The sequence below is a fragment of the Palaemon carinicauda genome, chromosome 7, assembly GCF_036898095.1.
Source record: "Palaemon carinicauda isolate YSFRI2023 chromosome 7, ASM3689809v2, whole genome shotgun sequence".
Classification (NCBI taxonomy): domain Eukaryota; kingdom Metazoa; phylum Arthropoda; class Malacostraca; order Decapoda; family Palaemonidae; genus Palaemon; species Palaemon carinicauda.
The window spans coordinates 117917466-117937020 of record NC_090731.1 but is presented as its reverse complement, the minus strand read 5'-3'; the positions used below and the strand labels follow the sequence as shown (position 1 = coordinate 117937020).

General features: G+C 43.0%; 1 protein-coding gene across 3 annotated transcripts in view; it reads right to left on the bottom strand.

Annotated features, from left to right (window-relative positions):
- Positions 1 to 19555, bottom strand: part of LOC137643994 (vesicle-associated membrane protein 7-like) — a 276913-nt gene that overhangs the window by 145049 nt on the left and 112309 nt on the right. For all 3 annotated transcript variants that reach the window (XM_068376846.1, XM_068376844.1, XM_068376845.1), the window contains one exon: positions 6659 to 6867. In XM_068376846.1, coding sequence (XP_068232947.1) covers positions 6659 to 6865 — 207 coding nt within the window. In that variant the 5' untranslated portion in view covers positions 6866 to 6867. The remainder of the gene's footprint in view (positions 1 to 6658; positions 6868 to 19555) is intronic.

Sequence of the window (19555 nt, the reverse complement as noted above, 5' to 3'; positions counted from 1 at the left end):
CCTTTCAAGGGATGATGGCCACATTGAATTCTCGGAATCTGGGGAGGTAAATCTTTATCCAGATCCTGCATTCTTGGCAAAAAAAAAAACTTCCAACGAAATGCTGGGGGCCCTGGAAGATTATTCCCCTACAGGAGGATCCTTCTCTGTGCCTTGTGGAATACCTTAAGGCCTACGTGTTAAAGAGTCGGGTCATCAAAGGCGATCAATTTTTTAAATGGGAGACGACAGGATCTAATCTTTCTCTGAAACAACTAAGGTCCATATTCACCTATTTCATTAAAAATGCTGACCCTGATAGTATACCATCGGGTCATGACCCTAGAAAAGTTGCCTCTTTATTAATTTTTTTTCCAATCTATGTCCTTCGAAGGCTTACAGGCTAACACAGGATGGAAATCTTCAAGAGTGTTCTTCAAACATTACTTACGTCAGTTGGAAGAGATCAAACACTTTGTGATGGCCACTGGTAGTGTGATGAAACCAGCTTCTTAAGTGTTGTGCATACACTCTTATGGACTGTATAACTGGGACTTTTCAGTCTGCATTGTGCAAGGGGATTAATGTTTTTTTCAGCGTACTATTTAATAATTGTAAAGAGTCAAAGGTGATAGTTTCCTCTTATGTTATGAGTGTTACTAATTCAATACTCTGTTACATAATTTTGGGGTCTGAAAACTTTGGTTTTCTGCACATATTTAATGTATGTAATGTTGAGCTAATTATTGTTACATTTGTGAATCTTTGGAAATAATAAATGATTACCGTTCTCTGTATTTCCTTTCATTGGACCTACTGTTCAAAATAAAAGCAGTGTACCTCAAGTTTTTAACCCTCCTCTTATGGACTTTGATCTAATCGACTACTGGAGACAAAGATCTTATTCACAGTGAGTGGGACTGAGTTATTGAATTCCTTTGTTGCTACTTATTATTACAAACATACTGCTTGTCCTCATAGCTTGGTACCATAGTTTCCAATGCTAAGGGAAGTATGATTATGTCTATGAGGGGTTAAAGGGTCAAAACTTTCCTTGCTACAACTAAGAATAATTCTCTGGTACTCTTCCATCAAGGCAACATGGCTCAAGCCCAAAAAATGGATTTTAACATAGGATACAATCTATTTTTCGGAGAGATAGCCATGTCATCCTGATGGCCCACCTGTTACTTTTCCTCCCCTCCCAATTCTCAGTGTGAAGCTTTGTTTCATGCAATGGCTGCTCCTGGAATGGTTTTACAGGAAACGTGTTAGTTGTAGCACAGTGGGATCGGGAGTTGTAACAGCTCTCTTGCCCACGTATCCAATCCTATTCCATAACCTTCGAGACAAGGTTAACTCTATTCGGGGAAGGAAAGCCGTGGCTTGTTTTAAACATGACCCCGGTGCATACACGATATTCGCTCCAGAGGTTAGAATTCCGTGATACCTCTACAGGTAAAATACTCTGGTATATCACTCAAAGAAATATCCTAAGTAGAAAGCTGCCACTAAGAAACTACCATCAGGACGACATGGCTACCTCACCAGAAAAGGGATTTTGACGAAGGCATTGCTTATTGAGGAGAACGGTCTTCTCCTTCATCACTAATCCCCTCACTTCTTTCAGGATGATGATGATTCTCTCCGGCCTGCAAGAGAGGCTCTCCGCCCTTGGGTATCAAGGTTTGGAAGGAATGCTCCATCTAGAGGTCCCTATCTCCTCGGAGTGTCCTCTCTAAGGTTGGACGTCGACCCCACGGACGGCCAGGTAGGTGGGGATGAGTTTTGAGCCTTCAGCTTTGCAATTACCTGCGACACCGACCTAGGACCCTCAAAGGATCCTGATGTTCATGTTACCTTGCATAAAACCATGACTGCCAAAAGCAACACATTCTAGGGAAAGCCAAGGGGCTATGACGGAGCTCAAAGATATGGTGGTGAGTCGGATCCGTTCAGGAACTCGGATGACTCCCCCTACAGCCCCAGGCGTATCGGAGTAACCTCCTTCGATAAAAACAACGCATAGAGATTTGCCTTACATGTTCCATATATAGATGGTACCATAACTCTGGATGGCATAGACGTCCTCCCTCTGGGGGACCTAGATTTTACTCTCAGGTACTAGAATTCCCATTCAACGGATTTGTTCGATTGAAAGAGCATGCCTTGGTTAGGTTAGACAAGGTACCGAAGGTAACGGTATTATTTCCTAAAGGGCAGGCCCGATCTGTCTGGACCAGGATGTTGTCAATCTGGGGGGTACGATAATTCCAATCTCACCCCACACAATGGGGAATACGCCATATCTACAGCCGCTCTCATCGTTGCCTTGTCTATTATGGATAAATGGACAGGTCTTACTATTCAAAGTGACAAAGAAGGTTCGGCCATACCGGCTCTTAAAGAGCCGGACCCTACCTCGGGGAGACCCTAGCCTCAATTTATCCCACTGAGGCTTTGTTTCGGATATTCAGGAAGAACCAATCTCTGCCCTTCCAATTCGACCTACACGTTTGGTGGTCTGATCGGGTTAGTTGTGGGAAATACGTTCTGTCGGAGACCTCTATCAGACAGGAATCGATAGTCGGTAACCCACTCGTCATCACAGTCTTCCTCTGATTCGACGTCTATGCATCCGAATCCCCCTCATCAGGTGGTCTACCTCACTGATTCCCCAGGTACACAGCCCAACCCCATTGGGATGTCCTCGCCTGCATACAGCCCTAGATCCGAACCCTCAGGCTCCTTTCGTGGACACCAGAGAGGAAGCTACAGGAGTAGAAGACAGTCCCGCCATCGAGGCGGACCTGGGAAAAAGGGGGATCGGAGAAGGAAAGGACCTAGATTCACTCCCTCACAACGAGGTGGTCCCGGTAGGGGGGAGACTTTACCATTTTCGAGACCATTGGACCTTCGATCTGGTGGCTCATAGCATAATCTCTAAAAGTTTGAGGTGAAAATGGCCACAAGGTCCTCCTCCTCCACCAGTGACCTTCTCCCAGAAATCCACTCCCATCCCGAAAGAGTACACCACAGAGTTACTCAAGAAAAAAGCAATCAAACGGGATCGATCACTGAAGTTCCAAGGCCGCCTGTTCACAATTTCGAAGAAAGGCTTGTCGGCATTGAGAGTGGACCTGGACTTGTCAAGCTAAACTCTTACATTCTCTGCGACAAGTTCCGGATGTTGACTATCTCTCAGGTACGGACCTTACTTCCCCGTGGGGCCGTCACCACCTCTGTCGATCTTACCGACGACTATTAGCTTGCGCCTATAGCTCGAAACTTCTCTTCTTATCTGGGTTTCCGCCTAGGCAGGAGGCCTTTGCGTTCAAGACATGCCCTTCGGCCTCATCATTGATCCCAGGATATTCACGAAACTGGGAGAGACAGTGTTAGGACAACTCAGGAACCAAGAGATAAAGATCATTGCTTATCTGGCCAGTTGGCTCATTTGGGCCCGGCCGGCCATAGAAGGCAACAGAGCTACGAAGGAATTACTTCGATTTCCCTACAACTTGTGATTTCGGGTCAATCTCCAAAAGTCTCGCCTGCAACCATCAGGCCACTTAGAATGGTTAGCCATTCAGTGGGACCTTTCGAAGCACACGTTGTCTCTCCCTTCCAAAAGGGTAAGAGGAATAGTTTCCAAGATCAAGAATTTTCTCAAACACAAACAGGTGTCCAGAAGAGCCTTAGAAAGTATCCTCGGCCTTCTCCAATTCACTTCAGTAACAGATCTCCTTTTAAAAGTCAAACTCAAAGACATCAATCGAGTTTGGAGAAAGAGAGCTACAGTACCTATAAGAGACAAGGTCTCGAAGATCCCCTCTGTCTTGAAAATGAGACTACGCCCATGGTCCGAACCGAAGAACCTCTCCAAATCGGTTCCTCTACAATTCCCACCCCCACAAGTGACATTCCATACAGCCGCGTCACTAAGTGGATGGGGGGATTACTCCGAACATCAGATGTTTCAGGGCTCTTGGTCACCCGCCATGAAACAGTCCCATATCAATGTTCTCGAAGCCATGGCAGTGTTCTTGACCCTGAAGAGAGACTCTCCTCCGAGGTCGACCCACATCAGAGTAGTGTCAGACAGCACAGACGTAGTACACTACGCCAACAGGGGAGGATCCAAGTCACCCAACCTGAATGAGATCCTGGTCACTATCTTCGCCTGGGCAACAGAAAAGAACTGGTTCCTGTCAGCAACTCACCTAGCGGGAGGCCAGAATGTGAGAGCGGACTCACTATCCAGGACGAATCCACTGGAGTCAGAATGGTCTCTAGACATAATTTCATTCCGGTGATACTCAGGCTGGTTCCGGGCCTCCAGGTAGATCTATTCGCAACTCAGATGAATCACAAACTTCCCTGTTATGTGACCCCAACCCTGGACCCTCGGGCTTATGCCATGGACGAATTACCCCGGGATTGGAACCATTAGAAGAAGATTTCCCTATTTCCCCTAGTGAATCTTCTAAAGAAACTTTTACACAAACTACGTTCCTTCTGGGGCGCAGTGGCTTTAGTACCACCTCACTGGCCAAGAACAGTTGGTTTCCTCTCCTCCTCGAGTTGAAACTCCGTCCCATCCGGATCCCGTTCCTCAAACTGACCCAAGTAATCCAAACTCACTGTGTCAGATTACTCAAGGATAGCCAAAACTCTAACTTTGAGGACTACAGGAAGTTTGCAGCTCGTAGAGACGCGAACATTGAACCGGAAAACGATCTCTTCATCGAATCGGACAAAAGGGACTCGACAATTCGCCAATATGATTCGGCCGTTAACAACTAGCAGATTCCCTAAGAGTTCAGACCATACTCGTATGTCCCCGAATTTAGCCATCTCTTTCTTGAGGTTCCTATTTGACAAAGGCCTAACAGTTAGCACTTTAACCACCATCAAGTCAGTTTTGAAGAAGCTCTTCCTTGTTGGGTTCAACATCAACCTAGCTGATTCCTATTTCTCCTCAATTCCAAAAACATGTGCTAGGCTTCGACCTGCGGTTCGGCCACAAAAGGACTCTTGATCTCTGAACGGTGTTCTCAAACTTGCGACGGACACGGACAATGAATCCTGCTCTTATATCACTCTTCTTAGGAAGAATTTATTTCTAACGGCTATGGCCTCAGGTGTTGGAACATCAGAACTAGCAGCTCTCTCACGAAACCCAGAAAACATAGATTTCCTCCCTTCAGCCGAAGTACTCCCTTTTCCAGACAAAGCTTTCCTAGCTAAAAAAGGAGGATCCGCAAAATAGGTGCTCCCCTCGGAAGGTTATTCTTCTTCCCCAGGATCTTTTCTCCGTGTACAGTCACTACTCTCAAGGCCTTTTTAGCTAGAACTGCCACCCGCCCGTCTGCCCCCCTTGGTTATCAGGGAACAAGGAGGTACTATTTCCATTCACGGTATCAGGCAACAAATCCTCTACTTCATTAAACATACTAATCCGGAATCATTTCCCCAGGCTCATGATATACGGACAGTAGATACCTCCAACAATGACTTCCAGAACAGGGACTTTGATGATTTTAAAAAATATACGGGTTGGAAATCCACTATGGTTGTCAAACGCCACTATCTAAAGATCTTACAGGCCCTTTAATACCCGACGATGGCAGCGGGGAACCTTATCCCTCCCCATTAATCTCTTCTTCTTCCTTTCTTCCATCTCTTCTCTTCTCCCTCCTACCCGCCACTCACACCACGTCGCCACTCTCCTGGGTAGTTCGTTAGCCCTATGATATTTGCCATGTTTAATTCCTATGGTTTAACTTTTATTGTAGTTACCGTTCCTTTAATGTTTAGATATGCTTAGACATGTAAGGTTTGATGCCTTTTGCGATTCGATACTCAGTTGGTTCCTTGTCGTCATAATTTTTTAGCCTTACGTTCCCTATGTCATTTGGCTAGTTGGTAATTGGACGGTTACTTACATTATTATATCATATTATTGTCGTACATGGTGATTGTATTCTCCTCATTATATTATTACTTTATTGGGCTTGGAAGGCATTCTCTGGTACATTTTCACCGGCCGTCACAGGTCGACCCAGAAAAGGGATTTTGACGAAGGAAAAATCTATTTCTGGGGAGAGACCTGTGACGCCCGGTGAAACCCTTCCCGGTTATTTTTGTACGGACCCACCCTTTCCTTGCCAAGCCATATGTTCTTGCAGAAGGATGACCTGGTGAGCGCGAGTGGTGGGTATCGGTAGGGTAACCCAACTGTATTCTCTAGGGCCTGTCACGGCCCTCCCCTTTGATGAAGGGATTATCTAAATGGAAGACAGCCTGTGAATAGTGGTTTACACACGCCCTTGTTAGATATACGACACCAACAAGGTGCTCGCGCGAGGGTTGTAACCTCTGCATTCCATGCTTTTATCTTTCTCTAGTATATTTGGAAGATTTATATTAGAAAAGAAGGACTTTCACCGGCCGTCACAGGTCGACCCAGAAAATGGATTTTTCCTATGTCAAAATCCGTTTTTGGGGCGAAGTCAAAAGTCAGTGTCTAGATGACTGATGGGTGGACAGTAATATAACTTACCTCGGTCAATTTTTGATGCCCGTTCCAGCTCCACTAAAGTCATACTCCTATTAAACAACGATGGCTTGTATTCATGTAGGAACAAAAGATTACTGTACAGTACTCCAAACTTACATCATCTGTAATGCACAAGTAAATAATTCCATCTTGTGCAACATAGTGAAAAAGATAAGACTCATGTGAGTATGTTAATCGTCCAGTCTCCCTGGGAGGAATTTTTGACAGAATCTGCTCACTAACTTCAGCAAAATTTCCTGCACACATAGCATAGCGGGAGAGCACAGTTGACCCCCGAGCAATCACAGCATAGAGTAGAGGCATATCTGAAACATGAAAAATTGAATGGATTAAAATACTAAATACTGTACAAAACGTAATGTATATTAATGAATTTATAAATTACTCAAATACCTTACAGTGTATTGTATGAACTTTATAAGCTAAATAGGCAGTACTGTACAACCTACAACAAGATCAATGTTTCACCTACCCTACCTCTTAGTTATGAAGTAAAACCATAACTCTGTATATAGTAAAACCATAATTTTTCAAACTGAATAATTCATCTCAACATTTACACAAAAATAATTGTTATTTCTTACTTGAAGAACCACATTCAAACTTAATATGACAAATTTGGAAGTAACTTGTATTTTTCCTAATGATACAAACCTGAAACTGTTCTGACACTACAGAAATACTTCGACATATGAGCGTCCCTACATACGAGAAATTTGACATACAAGGAAAATTTCGAGCAAATTTTTGCCCCGAGATACAAGAAATATTTGAGATACGAGATGGTTCCCTATGCAGCTGCTAGGTGGCCGAGTGTGCGAGAGGCTTCTCACGAGGACAGCATCGCTCGGTCTTTCCCGTCGGATCTCTGTTGCGTAAAGTTATCTCAGAGCATCGGCCGTAGTGTTTGCATTTTTTACGTGTTTTTTGCATTAATCAGTAAAGAATTAAGTGAATAAGCAATGGGTCCAAAGCAAGCGAGTACAAACAAGGGTAGTGAAAAGAAAAAGCATATGATAACAATCGAGATAAAGCATGAAATAATCGAAAAATATGGAAGTGGCGTGTGGTCGTGCGTTAGCCATTTGTAACGACACTTGTGTACGTCATTTTCGTAACATTTTGAAGGGGAGACAAAAGCAAACATCCCTAGTTAGGTTCATTTTAAAAAGGCCAGCAAAAAGTGAAGGTGAAAGAGAGTCAAAAAGCAAGGCAAAAAGAGCCAAGCCGGAAGAAGAAAAGTAAAAAAATTAAAACGAAAAAAAATTAGTATCAAGTTTAGTGTAACTTAAGATTAACATGACAAATTCGGAGATAATTTGTATTTTTCCTAACCATACAAACCTTAGCTATTTACATGGGGTATTACTTTCGGCGTAGCTGAAATGGCGAGCCATTAGATTTTTAACGAGGGTTAACTACCCTCTCGCTAGCTAGCGAGGGGGTAGGGGAGAGGTAGCTAGCTACCCCTCCCCCCTCACACACCGCTGAACTGATTCACTTCACTTAGAGGTAGGACTTGCCTTGGGGGACAGAACTGGCGGGCAAATATGTGTAAATAGCTAAGGTTTGTATGGTTAGGAAAAATACAAATTATCTCCGAATTTGTCATTTGTTCCCTAACCGAAATACAAACCACGCTATTTACATGGGGTGACTTACCCCTTAGGAAGGGTGGAAAGTCCCAGCCTTACTGGCTTTGGCTTTGCCCGGGGACTCAGAATCCGAGTGAGCAGCACTTTGAGAAAAAGAGTCCCTGCACCTCGCAAGTTCCTTGCTCCACAAGGAACGCGCGGCCTACAGAAGCTTGTGTGTGGAGGGATGAAGTGTGACTTGTCCTAGGGAGTTGACCTTAAATCCCTTAGACGGAATTCTAGGCTAGGACGTTCCCAATACCCCTTTGTCAGGGTATGGGGGACGTGACAGTATTACCTTAATACTAGGAACACAAGGAAGCATGGTTTACCTGCAGAGGTTTGAGGTCAGCTATGCAGAGAACCCAGGATGCTGCTTTCCCTAAGAGAGGGGAGGATGAAGAAAGAAGTAAGGGCCAGACAAACTTCTTTCATTCATGCAGACTAAAACCAGATAACAATGCCCTCAACCTTCTGCTGCCTGTCCATTAAGGAGCCTGAGGTTTAGACCAGCTGTTGTGTAGCCACCACAGGGCCGATAGAAAACATATCGAAGCTCCTGTGGGTCACGTCCTGCAGGTAGTGGGCTGTGAAGGTCGTTGACGCCTCCAGACTCCAGCTTGTAGCACCTGCGTCACAGAGTAGTTACTCTTGAAGGCCAGGGACGTTGCGATGCCTCTGACGTCGCGTGCCCTAAGGCGACGTGACGGAGGAGGGTCTGGATTCAGGGCGTGATGGACGACCCTACAAATCCAGGCTGAAAAGGTATTTTTGGTGACCCTCCTCTCCGTCCTTCCTGTGCTCCCAAACAGGGCTTGCATGTGAGGACGAACTCCAGCTGTTCTTAAGATAACACCTCCGACTCCTTACTGGACATAGTAGGAGAAGGTCTGGGTCATCTGTTACAGAACGGAAAATCAAAATCTTGAAGGAGTCGAACCAAGGCTCCGGGCTCCAAGATTTTGAGACAAGTGACCAGCTCAGGGACGAACCTGAACGTTACCTCCCCCTCTCCTCTTGAATGGGCGACGACGTACGAGAGACCATGAAGTTCGCTGGCACGCTTGGCCAAGGCCAGAGCGAGCAGGAACACCGTCTTCCAAGTCCAGTGACGATCAGAAGACTGGCGTAATGCTTCGCAAGGAGGTCTCTTGAGAACCCTAAGAGACCGAACCATGTTCCATGGAGGAGGTCTCACTTCCGACTAGGGCAGGTAAGTTCGTAGCTTCGAATGAGCGAAGAAAAAACCAGCGAGGAGGGAATGTCTATTCCTTCAGCCTACAGGCCAGGCTAAGGCTGAGCGATAGGTTTCACCGCCGAGAGCGAAAGGCGCATTCCCTCCCGCAGGTATACAATAATTCCGCTATTGCTGGAATAGTGGCATCAAGGGGAGAGATACCTCTCCCACGACACCAACCACAGAAGACTCTCCACTTAGCCCGGTAGACCCCTGCGGATGACTTTCGCAGGTGTCGAGACATCCGCTCCGCAACTTGTTGCGGAACTCCTCTTCTGTGAGGGAATGCTGGATAGTCTCCAGGCATGAAGCCGAAGCGATGCTACGGCTCTGTGGCAGATGTTGCAGTGTGGTTGCTCGAGTAGCTCGTGTTGTGGGGGAAGCTCTCTCGGGAGTCCTGTCAGGGGATGCAGAAGGTCCGGGAACCACTCTGCATGATGCCGTAGCGGAGCTATCAGAGTCATCGACAGGTTGACCGATAATCTGGTCTTGTTGAGCACTCTTCTCACCAGACAGAACGGTGGAAAGGCGTAGACGTCGATGTTGTCCCACCGTTGTACGAAGGCATCTTGCCAGATTGATTGATTGATTTAAAGTTTTCAGGCATCCTGACATCTGAGGTCATTGACGCTAGTAACATTTAATTTATGTATACAAAAATAAAAAATAAAATAAAATAAAAAATAAAAGAGTATTCAATTAAAATCATAAAAGTTGAATGTCATAAAAGTTAAATATTTTTCAGAAGACCTGCTTCTGAAATAAATCTAAAAATGCCACTTGCATGGTAGGACACATCATTTCCAAGAATCTTGGCAAGGATGAACCTGCCACCCTCACCTCGAGCCTCAAACAAATATCTATTCCTTAAGTTGTTATAATTGGGGCATTCGGTCAACAAATGCCTTACTGTTAGAGGTACTAAACAGTCGTCACAATACGGTTGGTGTTGGCCCTTCAGCAGAAACTCGTGTGTCAACCGAGTGTGACCAATACGGAGACGACAAAGAGACGTCTCCCCTTTTCGGGGCATCATATTATACCTCCAAGGAGATATGTCATTTGTTATCTCTCGCATTTTATTGCCATCTTGACTATCCCATTGCTGTTGCCATTTATTGCAAACCAATTTCTTGATGTCAGGTAAGAAATCATTACAGGGAATGGGATACCTTCTTGGCAGCAACTCGGAAGCAGCCTCCTTAGCCAGTGAATCTGCCTTCTCATTCCCGGACACACCTACATGTGCTGGAACCCAACAAAATTGAACTGTTATACCTCTCCGTCCAATAATGAAAAGCCATTCTAAAATCTTTAAAACTAGAGGGTTATTAGAATTAAAAACTTCCATAGCTTGAAGGACACTCCTTGCATCACTAAAAATTGTAAAATTACCCTCCTTCTCCAACGCTATTTTCTCAATAGCGGTTAATATGCCATACAGTTCGGCAGTAAATATGGAAGCGGTCAGAGGAAGTGCACCTCTACAATTAAAACCATTACTATGTACTCCAAATCCAACGCCAGCATCAGATTTGGAGCCATCAGTATAGATAAAAGTTGATCCTCTATGTTCTTTAACATGTTCATTAAAAAGAGACCTGGCTTCTAGGTCTGACATATTCTTCTTATCTCCAATAAAATATTTACAAAAAGATATCTCTGGTAACTTCCATGGAGGCGTTGATGATACCTTGAATGGAAGTACCTTATTTCTAATTATATCCAGACTATTTAATAATCGTTTCACCCGAAAGCCATAAGGTTGAGGAGATTTTGGGTGCAACTCAAAGTATGATGCGTGTCTTACAAGGCTTGCAGTTTGAAAGGCTAAAGAGTTAGGGAGTCTTTGCAATCTAAACCAATACCGAAGAATGGAAGACATTCGGTAAAGGTCTAGAGGTAACTCTCCAGCATCAACAAGGAGACTTGGGATAGGCGAGGTTTTAAAAGCTCCAGTAGACAATCTAATACCTGCATGATGTATCGAGTCTAATATTTTTAACCGGCTTGGGGTGGCTGAAGAATATACCTCACAACCATAACTAATTTTGGAAAAAATCAAGGCCTTGTATAATTTTAAAATAGTATTGCGGTCTGCCCCCCACGATGTATGGGACAATACTTTTAAGATATTCAGAGCTTCAACACATTTAGCTTTTAATGCTTTTAAGAGAAACCCATGTAAGCCTACAATCAAATATCAAACCTAAAAATTTAGCTTCTCTTGCAAATGGTATTCGTTGACCTTTAATGTATATATCCGGGTCTGGATGTACTCCCCGGATACGACAAAAATGGACAATGGTAGTTTTACTTGTCGAGAACCTAAATCCATTCATGTCAGCCCACTGGATAATTTCATCAATAGCGAGTTGGTTTTTTCTCTCAACCATTGCCATTCTAGTGCCAGCAAATGATATTGAGAGATCATCCACAAATAATGTTGAGAGAACATCCTGGGGAATGGCTGAGGATATCCCATTAATTGCTAGTGCAAAAAGGGTTACACTCAGCACACTACCCTGAGGAACTCCTTCTTCCTGGCACTTACTCTCTGATAAAGTATCCCCAATTCTCACTTAAAAAACTCTACGTGAAAGAAATGCCTGAATAAATAGTAGCAGCTCTCCTCTCAATCCGATTTCATGAATGGTTTTAAGTATACCATATCTCCATGTGGTATCATATGCCTTTTCAAGGTCAAAAAATACTGTAACATGGTGCTGTTTGGAAGCAAAGGCTTCACAAATAGAAGACTCAAGTCGTATCAACACATCACACGTTGAGTGCATTTTTCGGAATCCACATTGAATCGATGATAAAATACCTTTCTTTTCAAGGTACCACATCAGCCTTGCATTGACCATCTTCTCCATGATTTTACATAAACAAGATGTCAATGCAATAGGACGATAGTTTGCTGCTAAAAACTTGTCTTTACCGGGTTTTAAAAAGGCTAAAATAATGGCTAGTTCCCAAACACTTGGGTAACTATGATCATGCCATATTCTATTAATAATGCTTAAAATAAATAGCTTTGTATTAAAATGTACATGTTTAATCATTGCATATGGAATTCCATCGGGTCCAGGGGCTGTATCATTGCAATGAGCAAGTGCGGAATCAAATTCTCTTTCAGTGAAAGGAGAATTATACGACTCTTCCCTTCTTGTTGCAAAATTTAAAATTTTGTTTTCTTCAGTGCTCCTATACTGGTGACCAGGGGCGCCTTCACACTTGCTGGATACATTTGAAAAATGATTAGCCAGGGCATTGCTAACTTCATTTGCTTCAGTTACATACTGGCCATTCACCCTCAACACTGGTGGTGGGTTGGGGGTGAATTTGCCAGCTATCTTTTTTACTTTCCTCCACACAGAAGATGGTGGTGTTCTACTGTTAATGGAGGAAACAAAAGACATCCATGACTGGCGCCTTGCTTCTTTCATGGCACGACGGAACTGTGCTCTACATTCCTTGTACATAATTAAATTCTCATCAGTTCTGCGTCTACGCAATCGTGTTAGAGATCTTCTTGTGGCTCTGTGGAGTGCAGTTAGTTCTGAAGACCACCACGGGACTGGTCGTCGTTTGAATAACCCTGTTGTTTTGGGAATTGAATTGACTCCTGCTGTATGAAGAGTACCATTCAGTAGGTCTATGGCATCATCAACACTTTCAAACTGTTCTGCTCTCCCTTCGATTTCACTTAGCTCAGAAAATTTAACCCAGTCTGCCTTGTCTAGATTCCAACGTGGCGATCTTTGCAAAGGTGGACCATTGTTAGTGTTTATAATGATTGGTGCATGATCACTAGTATGCCAATCATCTAATGTCCTCCAATCAAAATCAAGAAGGCAGTTAGAGCTTGCAATTGAAAGGTCAATGCATGACAAAGTACCTGTCTGAACATGGAAGTGTGTGGGCTCTCCTGTATTAAGGAGTACCACATCCTCATTCTCCACAATTGATGAGATAATATTGCCCCTTGTGTTGGCCAAAACATCACCCCATAAAGGATGTCTACCATTCATATCACCCAGTAAGAGAAAAAGTTGAGGGAGTTGTTGAATGACCTCTGCTACATCATCATATAAAATATTATCATTTGGAGGTAAGTACAGAGAGCATATTGTGTATTTTCTCCCTATATCAATTTGTACAACTGCCTGCAGGGTTGTACGTATAGATATAGGTATTTGGGGAACATCTCGACGAATGTACATGAGACTTACGCCATGGCTCCCTACTCCGTGATCATAAGGTGTCCTATAACTAATATATTCGCGAGGACAAGGGGTATTAGCATCAAGCTTGCTCTCCTGGACACACAATTATGGGGGAATGCTCGTGAATTAAGAGCTTAAGTTCTTCATATTTGGCCCTCAAACCCTGACAATTCCATTGCAAAATTGAGGAGAAAACTATGGATTATTTTGGGAAGACATCTTGGATGAGGTCTTCCCATTAGCAGTTTTTAATCTAACATTATTACCTGTAGGTTTCTTCAGAGATGGTCTTGTTATGTTGGGTTTTACGTTGGTGTTTTTCTTTGTATCTTTTTTTATCTATTTGTTGAGGGGGATGGTGGACCTCAACTTGAATTTCTGATTTATTTAAATTATCTTCTGGTTGATCGGCAACATCAACAGACAAAACATCATATTTATTTGATGTCATAATTCTAGTATTTCTTATGGAAGGGGGTGAGAGAGATGGAGGTCTCTCTCTTTTACGATTAGTAGGTTGTGAGTTACCAGGTTTTTGTACCTTCCCCACTACAGGTACACCTGATAATTTGGTGTCAGGTGGAATCTCCATTAAATCAGGCAAGGATATGGCCTGGGAGAGGTTAGTACTATCCTTTGTAATGGGGGACAAAGGTTTGATAGTGGTGGGCAATGTCTTTTGGTTGATACTCAATGATAAATCTTTAGGAGGAGATGTTCTTGTCTTATGCAGCACTTTATCAATAGATGGTGAATTCCTTTTTCGAGAACTACCTACAGTAGTAGGTGGGTGAGATGATTCCCGAGGAACTTTTTCTCCTGTTTTTAATGTCTTTGCATAAGTATTAGATTTATTTAATAATCTCTTGCCATGCCCCACGCTTACATGTTCAATAATTGATTTATTGAGGGCAGCCTCTTCTAACTTATAAAACTGGCAGCTCCTATCATTAGATTTATGATTAGAGTTGCAGTTTAAGCACCTTGCCTCAAATGTACATTCCCCATGGTAAATATTGGAGCAAGTATTACAAATTCTTTCACTATTGCAAACTTTGGAGGGATGTCCAAATTTAAAGCAATTTGCTAGGTAGTAGGTTGGCCAGGGCACCAGCCACCCGTTGAGATACTACCGCTAGAGAGTTATGGGGTCTTTTGACTGGCCAGACAGTACTACATTGGATCCTTCTCTCTGGTTACGGTTCATTTTCCCTTTGCCTACATACACTCTGAATAGTCTGGCATATTCTTTACATATTCTCCTCTATCCTCATACACCTGACAACACAGATTACCAAACAATTCTTCATCACCCAAGGGGTTAACTACTGCACTGTAATTGTTCAGTGCCACTTTCCTCTTGGTAAGGGTAGAAGAGACTCTTTAGCTATGGTAAGCAGCTCTTCTAGGAGAAGGACACTCCAAAATCAAACCACTGTTCTCTAGTCTTGGGTAGTGCCATAGCCTCTGTACCATGGCCTTTCACCGTCTAGGGTTAGAGTTCTCTTGCTTGAGGGTACACTCGAGCACACTCTCCTATCTTATTTCTCTTCCTCTTGTTTTGTTAAAGTTTTTCTAGTTTATATAGGAGATATTTATTGTTGTTACTCTTCTTAGAATATTTTATTTTCCTTTTTTCCTTTCCGCACTGAGCTATTTTCCCTGTTGGAGCCCCTGGGCTTATAGCATACTGCTTTTCCAACTAGGGTTGTAGTTTAGTAAGTAATAATAATAATAATAATAATAATAATAATAATAACATTGCAGTGACTTTTGCTTAAAAGGTTGAAATCTGATCCTTTCGTTTTCTATGTCTATGTGGAAAGGTACATCGGCATCCTGGAAAGTAAGAACAATCATTGATGTTCCAGGTACTTTATGTACTTTCCACACTGATAGAGGACACATAGCCAATATCTCCTATTCAGTAAATTCATACAGATCCCTATTAAAAACCACTCCCCTTCCATAGCTAAAGTTTAGATGGGGTTTGATGTCCAATTTTATATCATCATTTACTGTCTTCAAATTGGACAGTATAACAGACTGTGTGTATGACTTGGCCTTTATCAAGTAACTTTTCTTACCAAATCGAGATATATCTCCAGGTGCGATCGTACCTACCTTCCTCTGAAGAAATTTGCAGATCTTGAAATAATTTTTCGTACCTCCTACAGATTGAGCAAGAAGCCACATTGGTGGTTTTGGCTTTCTTTGGGATGGCATATCTGCCTCTATATCTTTATCAGCCCAGTCTGCTGGTCTGTAGACATCCAGATCTTTAGGTGCCCCATCACACAGAGCACCCTTAACACTCATATTACCTACTTTAATATCAACAATATTACGGCTTGCATTAAATGCTTCCTCATGACAATTAAATGATAACCAAGATTCCCAATTATCATCTTGAAGTTCCATTCTAATTTCTTTTTTTGGGCTCAAGCCATGTCGTCCTGATGGAAGTTCCTCTAAGGTAGCTTCCTAGGGTATATTAGAACTACGGCGATATTCCCAGAGAATTTACCTTAAGGTACCCAGAATTCTAACTCCTGGAGCGAATATCCCTAATAAAAGAGCCAGGGATATCGCAAAAAATCAGAGGACGTATTCTTGACACGCCACAATGCAATCTGTACCCTGAACAGAGTTAACACTTCGTAGGGGTCAAATGGCAAGAAAACGAAAACGAGAAAGAAAAGGGGAGAGCCGTTCGTAAGGCCCTCTCTTCTCCCGTTTCGTAAGCGTGCCCTGCGCCGATTCTGGCGCCATCTGCATTCCTTTTTGCGTAGCTTCACAACTCTGTGTTTTTCCCTGTGTCTCACGCAAATCTTGGATTATTTTCAACAATTATGAGTTCTCCAACTTCATCTCCCTCCGATTAGTTGAGTACCATTTCTTTTATGTATAAATGTAGGCTCTTGGTAATTTTCAAAGTGTTTATGAGAGTTATTCTTGTTACAAGAGCTGTTGCCTGCTGGAGGCGTCCTGGACGCTGTCGCTCGCCAATTTTGGGTTATTTAGTTAGCCAGAGCGACGTTCTCGGCTGTTTCGCTTTAATAAACCTAGCTGCTTAGCTTATTTAGGATATCTTTATATGATGCTCTTAGTATTGGTACCTTGGCGTAGGATTCGCCGAGGTTGGCCTGACCTAGACCTTGTAGCCTAGTCGTTTGGCCTTTGTACTTTCCCGCATAGTATTTAGATCTCCAGTGTTTTATTGAAGCGTTAGGCAATGTTATACATATAAGATTATGTTGAGCTATCCAAGATGGTATACGTGTGAGTTTCGATGATTTAGGTAGTCGATTCTCTCAGTGCCTGAGCTAGATTGTCTTGGGCCCTTGGTATGCTTTCTTGTTCTCCCCGATTGCTCCCTTTTCTTCGGGGAAGGTGTGCAATCCCTTTTCCCTCTGTCTAAGCCTTGGGCTTAACCCTAGTGGTTTATCCGAATTAACTTTCGATATAACTATATTGGGGTGTTACTGTACCTTTCTGTTCCAGTAAGTCTGGCATCAGAGAGGGGCAGAACGGCAGAGTTTTTTGGTCTGAGTCTGTGTTTGTCTGGCTTGGGGTAGAGTCTCCCTCGCTTGCCGGACACAGACGTAGGAGGCTTAGCCTCCTTCGGTCACTCTGGGAGGTTTCTGTACGATATGATTCCTTCTTTCGGTGACCCATCAGACTTGTCCCTGTTGCTGTGCCGGGTGTGAGGTTGAGCTCCCTTTCCCCGGCATAGCAACTCCTTCCTTGCTTTGGTTTGCTGGGAGGCGGCAAGTATTGCCGGCCTCCCTCCCCGGATCCCCCTTAGGCTGAGATGAGCTTTCTTGGCGGTGGGTGATCCTTAACTAATGCAAGGTTGGGCAGGACCCTCTTGTCCCTTTCCCCTCTTCCTTCCGTAATGTTTCATTACTGTCTGCCTTTCTACATCTGTACCTAGCATAGGTTGGATGTGGAGCTGGCTTGGTCCGTTGCCGGCCGGCAAAGGTCCTCTGTTCTCGAGTGCTGCCCGGTCCTCCCTTGGTCCCTAAACCACGCCTGGCTGTAGTGCAGCCGGCTGTGGTCAGGAAGCTTGAATTAGATTCTCCCCTTCCTGTCGGCACTCTTTCGGTTTGTCGGGCAGTGAGGTAGTATATCCTCTTAGCCCGGCATCCATTCTGTTTTCTTCTTATGTGTTGTACCTTTCCGACTGCCGGCCTACGTGGCCGGCAGCCGGGCAGTCGGAGTTCTCTGGTTCTCTGCTGCTGGTTGGCGTCAGTTGTTGACCTTTGCCGGCCGGCTATTGTCTCGCCCTTGTCTGCCGGTCGCTACGAGCAGTGGCTGGCAGCTGGGTGCTGCCTTGTGTAGCTGCTGGCCGGCAATCATTGCCGGCCGACTTTGGCTGTTGCCGATCGGCAGTTACTGCCGGCCGGCGCATGCATTGGAACCAGCGTTCTGCCGTCTTTTAGCTGTCAAGTCGTATACTTTAAAGCTATTTATGGTGTGCGCCAGCCGACTAGTGCCGGCCGGCGCACTATCTTCTATACTGTACGAGTATTCTTCAGTATAGCATATACCAGGGCTACTCAACTGGCGGCCCGCGGTCCGAATCCGGACCTTCTGAGTGTTGTAGTTGGACCCCAGGCCCCAGGAGAAGAAAATATATTTAAGTAACACGAAGGTCCTAGTGATGGATTCTTGCAAGTGTATTTCCTCGGCTGTGAGTCAGGGGTCTATAGTTCTTATGTGCAATATTTAACTTACGAATATATATAATATATATATATATATATATATATATATATATATATATATATATATATATATATATATATATATATATATATATATATATATATATATATATATATATATATATATATGCATATATATATATATATATATATATATATATATATATATATATATATATATATATATATATATATATATATATATATATATATATATATATATATATATATATATATATATATATATATATATATATATATATATATATATATATATATATATTGTGTGTGTATATATATATATATATATATATATATATATATATATATATATATATATATATATATATATATATATATATATATATATATATATATATATATATATACACACAATGTATATATATATACAGTATATATATATATATATATTTTTGGGCTCAAGCCATGTCGTCCTGATGGAAGTTCCTTAAAGGCAGCTTCCTAGGGTATATTACAACTACGGCGATATTCCCAGAGAATTTACCTTCAGGTACCCAGAATTCTAACTCCTGGAGCGAGTATCCCTAAAAAGACCTTAGGGATATCGTAAATATCAGTGGACGTATTCTTGACACGCCTCATAGCAATCTATACCCCGAATAGAGTTAACACTTCGTAGGGGTCAAATGGCAAGAAAACGAAAGCGATAAGAAAGGGGGGAGCCGTTCATAAGGCATCTCTCCTCCCCGTTTCGAAAGCGTGCCCTGCGCCGCTCACGGCGCCATCTGTATTCCTTTTTGCGTAGCTCTACGACTCGGTGTGTTTTCCCTGTTTTCTACCCAATCTTGGAATTTTCTCGCTTAATAATGCTTTCTCCAACTTCTTCTGCCTCGGATAAGTTGAGTACTATTTCTTTTATGTATAAATGTAGGCTCTTGGTTAAAATTAAAGTAATTAAAAGAGTTATCTTTGATACAAGAGCTGTTGCCTGCTGGAGGCATCATGGATGCTGTCGCTCGCTAGAATAGGATTTATTTGTTAGCAAGAGCGACGTTCCCAGCCCCTTTGCGCTTAAATATTAGCTACTTAGCTTATTTAGGAATTCTGTTATGATGCGATAGTAGTGTGCCTGGCGAAGTTTTGCCAAGGCAGCCAACACTAGTCTTCGTAGGCTAGCT